Raw genomic sequence first — 14,606 nt, 5'->3', positions numbered from 1 at the left:
GTGGAGTATTTTGCCTCTCTGCATTCAACATCATCTGTTGCAATTTTTTTTTTTCATTTTCTTTTAGTGTGTGGAACACTCAGTGTGAAATCAATAGAATTTGAGACCATAAGGCCTTTCGTGCATGCACCTCAGGGCTGCAAGGACAGGGTGTGCTATCCTTGATGGTCACTTTTGTCTACAGTTCTCTGCTTGCAGCACTGAAACATATGGAGTACAGTCTTGGAGAATGTGGATCTGCAGTGACTTAGTTGACTGTTCACTTGGAGTATGAACTCAAATGTTTGGCTTCGTTTGGCTGATTCCCTGTTAAGCCTGAATTTCAACCCAGGCTTTGTGACTTAGCCTTTAATGGTGATGTTTAATCACAAAGTAGCTTTGCTAAAACCTAACTAAATAATTGATGTTTCAGAGGGCAAAAAAGTGAAGAATGCTAAATCTGCTTGTGCTTGTTATAATGTTCCCTAATCTTGACAGAATTGCATGAAAGCCACCAATTCACAACAAACAGCATTTCTTTTCACAGCAAAGGAACATAGAAGCTGGCAATGAAATTCAAAGTGACAGGAAATTTTCCTTTCATGATCTTTGTCCATTTGCTGTTACTCATAACCTAATAATCCTTTTTGCATTATGTTGCTTCGGATTTTTCCTGTTTGTTGAAACTATTTAATAATGCATTTTTTTCTCCCCCTTTTGTGCTTGGAAAAATCAGCTGGGGAATTTATATATATTTTATTTTTACATATATAGAGCTATATAGAGGTGTCCTCCTTCTTCCCCTCAATTTATATAATGAGCATGAGGCCATATGGTCTGAAATATCCTTTTTGTCAGTTTGGGTCACCTGTCCTAGCTGTGTCTCCTCCCTACCTCCCATGCGCCCCCAGCCTCCTTGCCAGTTTGGCAGTGCAAAAAGCAGCAAAGACCACAAATCCAAAACATAGCCCGATACTAGCCACCATGAAGAAAATTCACCCTACCTCAGCCAAAACCAGCACAATGACTTAATTGTCCTGTGAATTCTTACAGATGCCTGCTGATGTAGGCATGTTTGGCAAATGGACTTTTAAGATTCCCCAAGAAAATAAGTGGTTTTCCAATATCTTTATACCAAAACTGAACATTTAATAAACAAGGTCAAGTGTTCTTGCAGCTTTAGTTTTGCTTATGAGTAACCTAATATAATAATGATTTGATGAAAGAGTATTTCTTTCTTATTCCAGGTTGCTAGTATTGGAATCAATGGCTCCTTTGGGAGATACATCCCGTCCACACCACATTGCATCAGTTGTTCCAAACCGGTATCCCCGCTGGTTCACCCTAAGTCACATCGAATCCCAGCAGTGTGAGCTGGCATCTACCATGTTGACAGCAGCCAAAGGTACATTGCTGTCAATTACGTACTCAACTAAGTGCATGCTTTTAATATTTCATTAAATAAACAGATTATAAAACTTCTGTTTAGGAATTCAAATCACAGTCTGACGGGAGCTTGAAATGGGAAAAACAAACTGAACTGACTTAAACCTGTCACTTAATTTTCTAGAAAAGTGGTTAAACTAGCTACATAGTAGCCAGATGGGTTTGATTTGAGGCTGATGAGACAGCTTTTTGTTCTTCTGACATAATATAGAGTGGGAAACCCAGGAGTAGACAAATAACATCTAAAATTCACAAATTGAGATGACTTTTGGCCATGTACTATACTAACACCATCAGGCACTAGAGGAATTTGTGGTCTTGTATCTTTTGTTCATGTAATTTCATTATGGAAGGTTTATAAAATTAAAATGTGCATAACTGAAACATTGTACTATTTCATAGCAAAGGCAAGCTCAATTATAATGCATTTCTGTCTATTTTGGAAGCTTGTTCTGTTTTGGTGATTCTGTTTACACCTTGCAGGTGATGTTCAGAGGCTGGAAACAGTGTTAGAATCCATTCAGAAAAATATCCACTCCTCATCACACATCTTCAAACTTGCCCAGGATGCATTTAAAATAGCAACACTCATGGACAGCTTGCCAGATATCACTCTTCTGAAAGTTTCTTTGGAGTTGGGCCTTCAGGTATTTCCTTCGTTCATTATTACTATAGTAGAAGACAGGAATTTGACCCTGTGTTGGTGGGTACAGCTCTTTAAATCACTGAGGAGCCTCTCAAAGACCCTCTTTGGGCTTTGTCTGGAATTTTTTTATTCTGTTTTCTGATGTAAAGCACAGTTAACTGGTAAATATAGAGCAAGGATCTGTGCAGTCCCTTTGTGCAATTTGAGTGGAAGAGAGAGCTTGGAGCAGCTGGCTGAAGGGCATTCCTCTGTTCAGGGGTAAGAAAGGACCAGTGCAAGGGGTTTGGGAGTATATGTAGGGATGGCTAGAGAGCAAAATTATTCTGCTTGCCAGAAATAATAGTATAATTGAATAGTTTGGGTTGCAAGGGACCTTTAAAGGTCATCTAGTCCAACCCCCTTGCAATGAGCAGGGACATCTTCAACTAGATCAGGTTGCTCAGAGCAACCATCTATATGGCCCTCCTCTGGACTTGCTTTTGCAGATCTTTTCCATGGCCTTGAGAGGTTTCTTGTTATTCCTCCCATTTTCCCTTCCTTTACCTCAAATGACATTTTGTAGGTTCTTGATGAATTACTAGAGGAAGCCAAGGTAAATTATAATGACTTGTTTCAAGGCAGACTGTACCTCTCACTTCTTCCATCAAATCCTGCACTCCACAAGCTGTGGGATGGTTATCTGTATCAGTCTCAGCTTGATGTGTGCAAGAACCTCAGATCAGTTTTTGGGCTCTTATGAGAGACTTCACAGGTTGAAAGAAGACAGATAAGTTTTTAGGTATCTGGAGTAATATTGCCTTACACTGATGAATCTTGGGGTTTGCACAGTTCATTTCAACAAAAATAAATCTCTTCATCTTTCTTCAGGGAATTCTTGAAAACAAGAAAAAACAAAACCTCAAAAAATTCAAAGATCAGAAAATAATTTATTACTCTGCTTCAGTAAACAAAGATAAGACTTCTGGGGAAAGGATATTATCCTGGTTTCTTCTCATGCCAAAGAAAGCTACTATTTGACTATTCTAGATTTTCAGAAGCTAAAGTCAGAAACCTGAGATTGTGTTTTGTTAGCCTTTCCTCTTCTGAAGATTGCTGTGGAAATCTGCTCTCTTTTTTTTCCTTCACATCACCTTTCTGGCTTAAATGTTTGTTTACTTGAGAAAGATTCTAATGATTGACTCGAATGTCACCTCAAGCATTTACCAAGTGTCATTCAGTGGTAGCAGCACACTTTGGATATCACTGTGTTCATGGATACCCCTGTGTGGATGATGGTGTCATCAGAATCTCTTCAGTAAGATCTAGTGAAAGAAATATCATGAACCTGTACTTTCTTGTAAATCCAGTGTTTGGAATAAACTGGTGTAGAACATGTCCACTGTCAGCCCCAAACTTACTAAGATGATTTAAAAACCTTAAAGGTAGTTTACTTTCCAGAAGGAAGATGCATATAAGTTTTCTGGTAGTAACTCACAGCTATATAGATTTCTACAGTAACATTTTTCCTGTAGAAGTCTTGTAGTGTCAGCAATGTCTTCAGTGGCCTACAGATGCTTTCCCCTCTCCTGCCTCCCGACCTAATGGCAATTTGATTGCCTATGTTCACTATCTAGTAACTGATTGCTTATGACATCTGCCCTATAAAACTCTATTTCTCCCCTCACACGACAAACTGAACAGCAGTGTCCTCACCAGACCAACTTGTCATTGTTGGGCTGAGGAGGTGATAACAACAATTTCACAACTCTGTCACTGAGATTTCCATGACAGAAAAGCTTCTTATATTGGTCTAGATTTGGGAGTAATATTTGGGCTCCTGGGTTCTTTCTCCATATTTCCAATGGCAGCATGTGTTATGTGAGTCAGAAGAGGGAAGGCATTTAAACTAGCTGTGGGAAATGTGGCCAAATGGACATGGAACATCTCAGGTGTATTCTGTCCTTCAGAACCTTACTGGTGCAGACACTCTGAGATCTGCAGGTACAGGAGGGGCTTCTGTTTCTCCATTTAACTGCTGCATGCTACATCAATGTCAGTGTTACCACACACACACTGACAGGTACTGCTGGCAGAACTGCTGAGCAAGTTAGTGCAGGTGATCACTTGATTTGTATTTGGCGAGTGTGCTGGTTTTAACACCAGCCAGAAGTTACACTCCAAATAAGCCACTCCCCTTCCCTCACCCTACCCAGTAAGGGAGGGACAAAAGCAGAGACTATTGTTTGAGATAACAATTTACTGAAAGCACAACACAATGGAATAAGACACACACAATAACAATATTGATAGCAGAAGCATACTAAAAGAGAAGGTGTTTTACCTACAAAAAGGTGTTCATTGCCATGGTGGGTGGTTACAGGCTCCTTAGGAGGGATGGGCAGGGCAGGTAAGGTGGGGGGGGGGAATCGGCTGACTGTGTAATGGAGGGGGTGGAGTGTGAATGGGTGTTTTAAGGTCACTTGAAGAATCCCTGGCAAAGGTATCAACAAAAACAAGTTTCATATAAAAACAACAGCATGACAAAGTTTGTGGCAAGGTTCACTCTACTACTTACTAGATGGATAAAACACACAGAGAAAAAAGCAAACAAAAATACAAAATCAACCAATCAAAATTAAAATAAACCCAAAATTATCTATGTGGAGGCTGGGGGGGGGGGCAGACAAAAGGATAGGAAAGGGTAAAGATAAAAAGGAATACGATTAATACGATTTAAAGGCCCAACAGCACTTAATTTAACTTAAACTTAGCAGCACTTAACATCATTTAACTTAAACAATTACTGTTATAAAATTTTGATAGCCAAACCAAATTTTATTTCTATATCTTTTATTTTAAAGAAAGCAAGCAGCACTGGATGGCCAGGGAGTCACTGCTCCACTAATAGCACACACCACTTACAAGTTCAGCAAAGTATATATACTGTTTTTAAACCTACAAAGCATTTTCCAATGTGCTTGGTTAGTCCGAATGAGAAAATATCAATAAGCTGGGATCAGCAATTTCATAATCTTTCCTGGTGGTCATTGGCTTTCTGTCCTTCTTGTGGTTTTCTGGAGGGAGGCCTTACAATGGTGTCTGCTACATGATTTTGTCAAGTGCATCAAGCTTTTTATTATACATAAGCATTTAGTTGCTTTGTTGCAATATCTCTTAGCTTTACCACAACTTTCTCTCTTTTATTCTAAGCACCAGTCATCTTGCTACCTCATCTCTTTACTATACTTCTTCTATTTTAATGCTTTATTTGGCTATTCGGTCAGAAAGTTTCAAAACTGTTCTTTGTAGCTATCCCAGGGAATGCATCTATTTTTGACACAGCAGATACAAGCATTTGCTCATTCCATTGCCAATTGACACAAATCACAAAAACCATTTTTCACGTTACTTAAGTCAAAGAATTAGAAAGGATTCATATAGAATTTACTATACCACAACAGTAACTCACAGGCCCAACTTACTTACAAATCTAATGAACTTGAGAATCTAGGAGAGAAGCATTCCTGGTACATTTGCTATAGCATATTCACACTGTCACACACAGACATAAAGAGTCGGTACAAGATACCTGTGAAAAATTCCCATCTAATTCAGTGAAATACTCACTTTGAATGCCTTTACATCTTCTCAGTGGGCAAAGGGTTGAGCCTTGAGGAGTGGGAGTATCAGCCCAGGATCCATTGTCATAGTTTGGCAATCCTCCGAGTATAGCAAATTTGAGTTTGCTGACTCTGAAAGACTCCACTCAGTGGATGATTGCTGGTTGTAGCCCACTGCAGTCTGGGAAAGCTCAAAGACTCTGTCTTGGTTTGAAAAGACAGGTGTCTGCTAAGGAAGGCAGGAGCCTCCCTTGAAATGGAAAATGTAAACCCCCTCCCTCAGAATTGTAATAATTTTGAAATTAAGGGGCTCTCAGGCAAAGATATGGGAGCAGGAATATCAGTTCTTTATTAGGGAAGAAAAAAACCCCCAAAAACAATGCAGTAATACAAAACAACACTGACAGAGTCAGAATACGATCTGATACCCTGTGGGTTAGGGTGTTGGTAGCAGTCCAATTGAAATGGTGGCTGCAGTCCTCCTGGAGTGACAGATGTGGTTCTATTGAAGCAGTGACCCTGTAGAAGGGTGTAGTCTTCCTCTGAAGATCCAGTGATGGTGTAGATGGGCCTGGTCTTCCTCTGGGAATCCACTGGGAAAGGGCTGCTCCTCTGGGAATCCAGTGGGAAAAGGCTGCTTGTGGTCTTCCAAATCTCTGATTATATCCAGTTAGGAATGCTTGGCTCCTCCCTCTGGGCGGAGCTTCTCACAATGGGATGATGTAATTTTTGTCAGTCATGTAGTGAGACTCAATGGCCCACTAACAGAAGCTATCTCCCAGAGGGAGGATTGGTTGTGGAAGAGATAAAGAAAACTGCCGAATTAACAGAAGATAACTGCCCCATCAGATAGGAATAGAATACACCCCCCCATTTCCAACCTAAGACAGGCTCTCCTTTTAGACTGCTGTTTATAGGCCCACAAGACAGTAGGCTATGGTCATAGTAATTTTCCATCCTGGCCTCAATTTGGGTCAGTAACTTTGAAACTTTGAGAACAAAACTGTTATTCACTTTGGTAGCTATTGCTGCTGAACAAGTTATATTTCCTTAAGAAGGAGTCTATGCAGTAGTGGGGGAAGATGTTGGAAAATTCTTTTAGCTATAGCACTGTATTGTGTCTGACTGAGGTAAAGTTCACAGCCCTTACAGTGCTGTACTTTGCATTAGTAGCTGGATGGGTGTTGATAACAGACCAGTGTTTTGGCTCCGGCTGAGCAGCACTGTCCCTCGGACATTCCTTCCCCCATCAAAGGGATGGGAGTGGACAAGATCCTGGGAGGGGATACAACCAGGCCATCTGACCCAAATTAGAAAAAGGGACATTCCATACCATATGACAGCTCAGATATATAAAGCTAAGAAAGAGAGGAGGAAAGGGGGGCATTCGTGATTCCTCAATGTTTGCCTTCCAAAGAAACCATTACGCATGCTGAAGACCTGCTTCCCAGGAAGTGTCCGAACATCACTGCTAATGGGAAATAGAGATTGACTATTTTTTCTTTAATTCACTCTGATTCATCCTTTCTGCTTTCCTGCTTGACTGAGGTCTCCATGGGGTATGCAAGTTCCATTTCACCCCTAACATTTTAACTGGGCTTTGCACTATTAGCGATGAAGTGTGAACCCCTGTCTGATGACATTCCCACTGGCATTCCAAACTTCAGGATAATTTCCTTCAACAAAACTTTTGCCACCTCCCTATATTTGTTGGTGTGACAAGGGAAAACTTCTGGCCATCCTGAAAAAGTATCTACCAGTGCCAATAAATACCTGTACCCATTTTGATGTGGAAGCTTTGCAAAGTCTATTTGCTAATAGTCTCCTGGGCAATTTCCTTTCTTAGCAATCCCAGGTGTAGGCCGTATAATTTGATGTGTATTGTTTTTTAAACAGGTCTGGCACTTTTTAACAATGCTTTTCATGATAGCAGTCATTCGTATGCTCAACACTTGAGGCTTCCCTGCTTCTACCATAGACTCTATCCCCTAATGAGTTATCTTATGTTGTTTCTCTGCGATTTTCCTTATAAGATGTTGGGGAATTTTTACCTGTTTGCTGGGTGCTATCCACTGTCCTTCAGGACTCTTTTCAGCATCTAACAATTTTGCCAGTTTCTCTTCTTCAGCCTGATAATTGGCAACCTCCTTGTCCAAAAGCTGATATTCCTTGGGTAAGGCTAATAGGGTGTTCCCACCAGCAGCCTCCTTGGCCACTTTATCATCCAGACAATTTCCAGTATTTACTGGGGTCTCTCCAAATTGATGAGCTTTACAATGCATTATTGCCACCTTTCAAGGTAACTGCATTCCCTCTAACAATCTCTGTATTATTTCTCCATGTTTCACTAGGGATCTCTGAGAGGTTAACAGCCTTCTCTTTCCAAATGGCTCCATGGGCATGGACCACTCCAAAAGCAAATTTCAAGTCAGTCCAAATATTTAGCGTCTTCTCCTGTGCGAGCTCTAACGCTCTCATCAGTGCAATCAGTTCTGCTTTCTGAGCCAATGTGTTGGGGGTTAAGGCTTTGGCTTCTATTATCTCATGCTGAGTTACCACTGCATACCCTGCTTTTTGGATTCCATTTTCCACAAAGCTGCTCCCATCCACAAAGAGTTCCCAATCCCCTTTTTCTAAGGGGGTGTCCTGTAGGTCATATCAACTGGAGTACACCAGTTCAGTGGTCTGCAAGCAACCATGAGTTGGTTCCCCTTTTTCCAGGTCAACTTCTAAGAACACTGCTAGATTCAGAAAGTTAGTTACTTTTAACTACACATCATCTTATTGTAACAATACTGACTTGTATGAAGCAAAGCGACATAGAGTCCCCAGGCAGGTGCAAAGGAGAGCCCCTTTATTGTAAAAAACAGGCCTTTTAAAGCAGTTAGCTGATTATCCATTTGCATAGTTTTAAGGCACAACAAGCCCAAGTCAACCAACCACCATACACCACGATGTGGACATGCAGCAGTCACGCAGCACGTCGCTCACGTCTCTCTCCGGCAGCGAAACCAAAGAGGTCTGACTGGTCTGACTTGTTTCTAACTCTGAAACTCAAAAAAAAAAAAAAATACAACTTTCTATTCATAACATTATTCAGGCAAAAAAAATTTCCAAGGCTGTTAGTTAAAAACTGGGAGCTCATTAGACAGCACAAGTTCCTGGAGCAGACAGTGTCTCTCATAAGCTCAAGAGGAGCTCAGCCACAGGGCTATTTGTCAAGGCTGAGTCCTAAGGAGCATTTCTCAGATCATAGTGTGGCCGGGGTGGGGGGGGGGGGGGGGGAGGGGGGAGTTAACAATTGCAGTTGGCAATGGCACAGTTGAGAGTCTCTGGGTAAGGATTAAGGGACAAACAAAGTGGATGTTATCAAGGAAGCCTATTATCAGCGATAAAGAGAGACAGGGACTCCGAGATGGGGACTCCATGAGATGGTCAAAGAATCCAAATTTATTGTGAAGTACAACTACTTATATACTTATTCTAGGAATACTAGTAATGTTTTACTACAATGATTGGGTTAAACATCACATAAACAAACTTATACATTTTAAACATCTCTTGCTTGCAGAAGTTGATGTAATTTTCCAGTAAGTCAGTCTGATTTAATCTTCTTGCAATCTTCAAAGCTGTTTGTTCTTGCCAAGACATCCTGTTATCAAATCTCTTATGCTAACCAGGTCCAAAGTCCATCATCTGTCTTGTATATCCCAATAGTCTACTATAGGCCACTGACACGATCCGTCCTAAGGACGTGATTCGTGTAGGTTCTTTTTCACTGATCTCAGGGTGCAAAAACTGACACGACAAGGGGATTTGCAGTAAAATCAAAATACATGTACTTTTATTAAATAGCCATAGAGAAGATGCGTTAGAGAGAGGGGAATGAAGAAAGGGAAAAGAATAAGGAAAAGAAAAGGAAGAGAGGGAGGGCAAGGAGGTATATAGCTACCAGACGTGCGGATGACAAAGTCCCTCGAAGTTCGGTCGACGAAGAGGCCTGTCGTCTTCACGTCAGGGGAGATCTCAAAGGTATCAGTCAGCTCTAACCTTTTTTATAGTCCTTTTGAAATGGGGGAAGGGGACCCATTTCAAAATAGTCTATTGATAAAGGGTACAAGGAGTCCATCAGTAGTCCATCAGGAACAGGTGTCGTCAGCAGCAGACGTCGTAGGCAAGAACCATTGTCTTCTCGGTCCAGTGGTCGCTTGCAAAACTTGCTCCGGTCCCCACGCATACCTTCCCTCACCCTACGGTGGGGATTTCAGTCTTAGTCTTTTTGGGGAAAGAGGGGAGCTTTTCCATGTAGGGGTCGCACGTCTCAGTCCTTGAGGGGAGAACCTTCTCCCATCTCAGTCCATCTGTCACAGTGGTTGATGTACGGTGAATGGAGGGTCCTTTTGTGGTGACCTCCGGGAAGGTCCTTCCAGAGAGAAAGTCCAGCCAAGTCAGAAAGGTGGAGAAATTCCAGCACTAGCGTTGCTAGGTGATGCAGGCGAAGGAGAGCACACTGCCCCTTCTCGGGTGCAGTGTTCCATGAGTTGAGCAAACACACCCGTAGGCAATAATCTGGCTTGGTGGACCAGCCAGACCTGGATTTTCAGAACAGGATCTTTCCCTTTCCCCGGTGGTCTTGGCTTTCATGACGATCGAGAGGCAAAAAATGAGGGAAGTTTCGGACAGACTCTCACACGACCCCGTGACTCACGATTGTCTTGAAAGGATCTTCATCAGCAGGTCTCAAGTCTCCTTCACGCTGGTAGCATACCTCAGAAAATAGGGACAGTATGACAGAGAGAGAGGAAAAGAGAAGGAAAGATAAGAATAAATAAAAGAAGGGCGAAAAAAGAGAAGCAATTAGCAAAACAAAATCACCAAATAATTAATTGAAAATTATTTAAAATAATATTATAGCTTGAATAATTGGAACAAAATCACAAATTATTATCTTAAATAATTGAAAAATCACAAATGGTAATCAAATCAAATAATCAAAATAAAATCACAAATGGTCAAAAGTAAAAGCAATAATTAAGTAATTGGAGTAGGTATCAATTTGTGAATCAGGGTGTAATTAGATTGCAAAAGTTGGTGAGAGGCAACTGGAGCTACATAAGAGAAATCACATCCTACAATTCTGGTAAAATTACAAGCACAGAAATTTGAATGATTCTTAGTATCTACTACTACATTTTCTACAAATACAAGATCACAGGCAGTTCTAAAGCATGCACATCCATTGCCTATGCATATGAGAACTGTTTCAGAAGTCTCGTTAGGATGTATTTCAAAGTGACAGATATTCTGCTCTGTGTCCAGACAGATGTCCTGGGCTATGATTGCATTGCTTTCACAGATGAACCCTTGTTGTTCACGGACAATACAAGATTCCAGATTGACAGTTTGCCATTTGTTGTCAACCTGACGGGCCCATTCCCTATGCTCCGAAGGATAGAGAATAGCTCCGTCATGATTTATCCCTAATGCTATAATAGGAAAAAACCAAATGTACTGAAGCACTACGTATGGTTAACACAAAAGCTGTGGCCGTGTTTGAAGTGGGGTTATAAGTGAAATTCACCAAATTCCACCAGGATTGGAATTCTCTTTCAAAGTCAGTAGCACTGTCCCAGATTATTTTTCGAATCTCAGTGGGAAAAGTGCCTTCTTCACCTTCTCTTATAATTGAGGCAGCAACTGACTGCATTCACAATTGAGCCTGAATACAGCTGAGAGCCAAAGAAACATTATTTTGTGTGGCATTGAGTGCATCAATCACCAATTTGTGGTCGTTTACATTTACCTTTTCCCAATTTGGTAGTATGTTTGATAGCAGCCACTGATGTGTTAAGGATGATTGCAGTGGTTGCTGTAATTTGGTCAGATTTTCACTCATAGCGGCCAATTTGTTCAAGTTTACTTAATTTACATGTTAAGTGTAATATTATCACTTTGTGTTACCATAAAGGGAAAGGAAAACATTATATTTGTTGTACAATGCTAGTGTTATCGTGGTTTCTCAGGTCTTCATGTCCCACGGAGTTCTTCTGTAAAAAATAAGCACAACAGAATCTGCCACGAAGAGGCAGAAAGAGTTAGAACAATGGGATTGTCAGAGAGGTTTTTAACACCAGTGGTACTTCCCCTACAATAGGGGGTGGTCCACCAAAAACAGGTTGTCCAGGGTAATGTGCTAGGTTCTTGAAATCATCTGGTCCGTGTAGTGAAGGAATTATGCTTGGAGCTGTCAGGCAAAAAGCAGTGATTTTAGGACACCCATTTGCCCCCCATCTATCGTAAGGGGTGTGAGAAGTCCATTCAATCCCTTCACCTTTTGCCCAATCCTGCGCACTTTTGACAGTAAAGTGAGAAACATTATCAGATTGAATTTCCTGTGGGGTTAGGAATATTCCAAACCATCCCTGTATTGCTTTAACAGTATTATTTCCTGTAGCTCTTTTAAAAGCATTGGCCTGTAACAACACAAATACAAGTGCGGCATAGGACTTGATGTTAATACCGACAAGAAAATAATTCTGTCCCTTACACTGGAAAATACTACAAATGGTTAACAGTTCCTCTACCTGAGCAGTGACTTCTCCCTCTCTGTTAGCAGAAGTGGGGAAGAAAGGAGGGGTTGCTTTAATCACAGAGGCAAGTTTGTTTTGGCTGCTACCCAAGCTCTCAGTTTCTTGTATTGCTAAGTTTTTATCTACTCCTGTGAGAGTTAAGCCAACCACAGACAAACCTCTTTCCCAGGTAGAGTATCTTCTATCAGCATCTTTGAAACCATGGAAATAAAAACCAACGGGCCTTGTTGGACCCTCGGGACCCCGCTGCCCAATGTGTACTGATAACCCTGAGGAGGCAAATCCCCACTCTACCTGAAAGGGATCTGTAGGATGGATAGGGTCCAGTGCTTGGTGAGCTGTTGCTTCAAAAATCAGCAATTGCAGTGCTTTCTCTTGAGAAAGACTCCAATCCCATTTTATCCCTTTTCTCGGCAAGTCATAAGAGGGAACAAATGGGTTATTCTGGTTACTAAGAAGTTTATCTGGTGTTTCTATAGGGGACATAGCTGCTATGGGTTTTTGAGGGAAAATTGCTATAGGTTTAAGTGTTTCTGTAAACCTTTGAATTAAAGAGGTCATAATTTTAGACTTTACAGGTGATTGCATTGGTGACTCACAGCTTGTAGTTGGTTTTCTTTCATGCATTATTTGCGAGCAGGCAGCTTTGTGAATGTTTTCCAGGAGTTGGTCAGGGGTACCAGCTATGGTTAAAAGGTTTCCCCTTTCCGAGGGGTTAAGCCCCTCTGTCCAATAAGCTATATGCTGAATTAGGGACCATGGGATGCGTCTGTCTCCCGTTGTTAAGAACACTCCATGTCCCCAGTACCCACCGGCTTCTTGTTCTGACAAATGTGTTTGAACTTTCCCAGTGAGAGATTTTGTTTCAGTTTTGTGGGAGAGAAGCCCATACTGCTTTGCAAGTTTTGTTAATTCAGTAGCAGTGTATGGGATTTCTTTAGTGATTATATGTGGGTCAAAATCCTCATCATTAATATAGTTGCATTCTGTTTTAATTTGAGGTTTCATGCTATTGCAACAACAGTGTTCCCCAAAATTTTTCATCAGAACTAGTTCTTTTTGGGGGTAATTTTGATTAAGGTGAGAAGTTTCCTTCTCCTCTGTTTCTTTTGAGGAATCAAAGTTCTGTGAATTTTTAACATGTACCTCTCTCAAGGCAGCCTGTAATAAATTATTTTCATTTCTTTCTTCATCAAATTGTTTTTACAAAACTCCAACTAAGTTTTGAAGGGAGTCTATTATAGCATTTTCCTCACTTCTTCGCTTAGAGCAAGTGTCTATGGCTGCTGTGAGGCAGGCTCCCAAAACTGAGCAGAGGATGGTTTTATCTTTACCAAGTTTAAATTTTGTTTCATGTTGCAGAGAACATATTCTACCAACAACATTTTCTAAATTAAACCAATTGTTCTTTGCCCAGGCCTCTCCGCCTGGTGAAGGTTTTGCATTGTGTTTAGCAAGTAGTGTGTAAAAATCAGTTTTTGCCTTGGCACTAAAATCTTCATTCATTTTGTGAAGGGACTAGGGACCACAACAGGGAGGTGTTTTAAGTTACACAGTCACACACTGTGTTTTCCCTTCACTCAACTTTTTCCCTGGGTGGCTGAAGAGACAGTATCAATCTGGGAGGCCCTGCTTAGTTTCTTCAAGGTGTCTCTTCCTTCCCAGACAGTTAAACACTCACACACACAGTTGAAGAGACAGTATCAATCTGGGAGGCCCTGCTTAGTTTCTTCAAGGTGTCTCTTCCTTCCCAGACAGTTAAACACTCACACACACAGTTGAAGAGACAGTATCAATCTGGGAGGCCCTGCTTAGTTTCTTCAAGGTGTCTCTTCCTTCCCAGACAGTTAAACACTCACACACACAGTTGAAGAGACAGTATCAATCTGGGAGGCCCTGCTTAGTTTCTTCAAGGTGTCTCTTCCTTCCCAGACAGTTAAACACTCACACACACAGTTGAAGAGACAGTATCAATCTGGGAGGCCCTGCTTAGTTTCTTCAAGGTGTCTCTTCCTTCCCAGACAGTTAAACAAACACATACACAGTTGAAGAGACAGTATCAATCTGGGAGGCCCTGCTTAGTTTCTTCAAGGTGTCTCTTCCTTCCCAGACAGTTATACACTCACACACAGTTGAAGAGACAGTATCAATCTGGGAGGCCCTGCTTAGTTTCTTCAAGGTGTCTCTTCCTTCCCAGACAGTTAAACACACACACACAGTTGAAGAGACAGTATCAATCTGGGAGGCCCTGCTTAGTTTCTTCAAGGTGTCTCTTCCTTCCCAGACAGTTAAACACACACACACACAGTAACAGTTTTTTCCCCCTTTTGCACCAAGAGATCTTTT

The 14,606-nt window shown here is 41.3% G+C and overlaps 1 protein-coding gene across 2 annotated transcripts in view; it reads left to right on the top strand.

The window, feature by feature from the left end:
• The window catches only part of LOC135289110 (zinc finger SWIM domain-containing protein 6-like), a 323,558-nt gene that overhangs the window by 274,348 nt on the left and 34,604 nt on the right, over positions 1–14,606 (top strand). For both annotated transcript variants that reach the window (XM_064402456.1, XM_064402455.1), the window contains 2 exons: positions 1,227–1,384; positions 1,909–2,072. In XM_064402456.1, the coding sequence (XP_064258526.1) occupies positions 1,227–1,384; positions 1,909–2,072 (322 nt within the window). The remainder of the gene's footprint in view (positions 1–1,226; positions 1,385–1,908; positions 2,073–14,606) is intronic.

The sequence above is a fragment of the Passer domesticus genome, chromosome W, assembly GCF_036417665.1.
Source record: "Passer domesticus isolate bPasDom1 chromosome W, bPasDom1.hap1, whole genome shotgun sequence".
NCBI lineage: Eukaryota > Metazoa > Chordata > Aves > Passeriformes > Passeridae > Passer > Passer domesticus.
The sequence above is the reverse complement of the archived record's forward strand: the minus strand, read 5'-3'. Positions and strand labels throughout refer to the sequence as shown.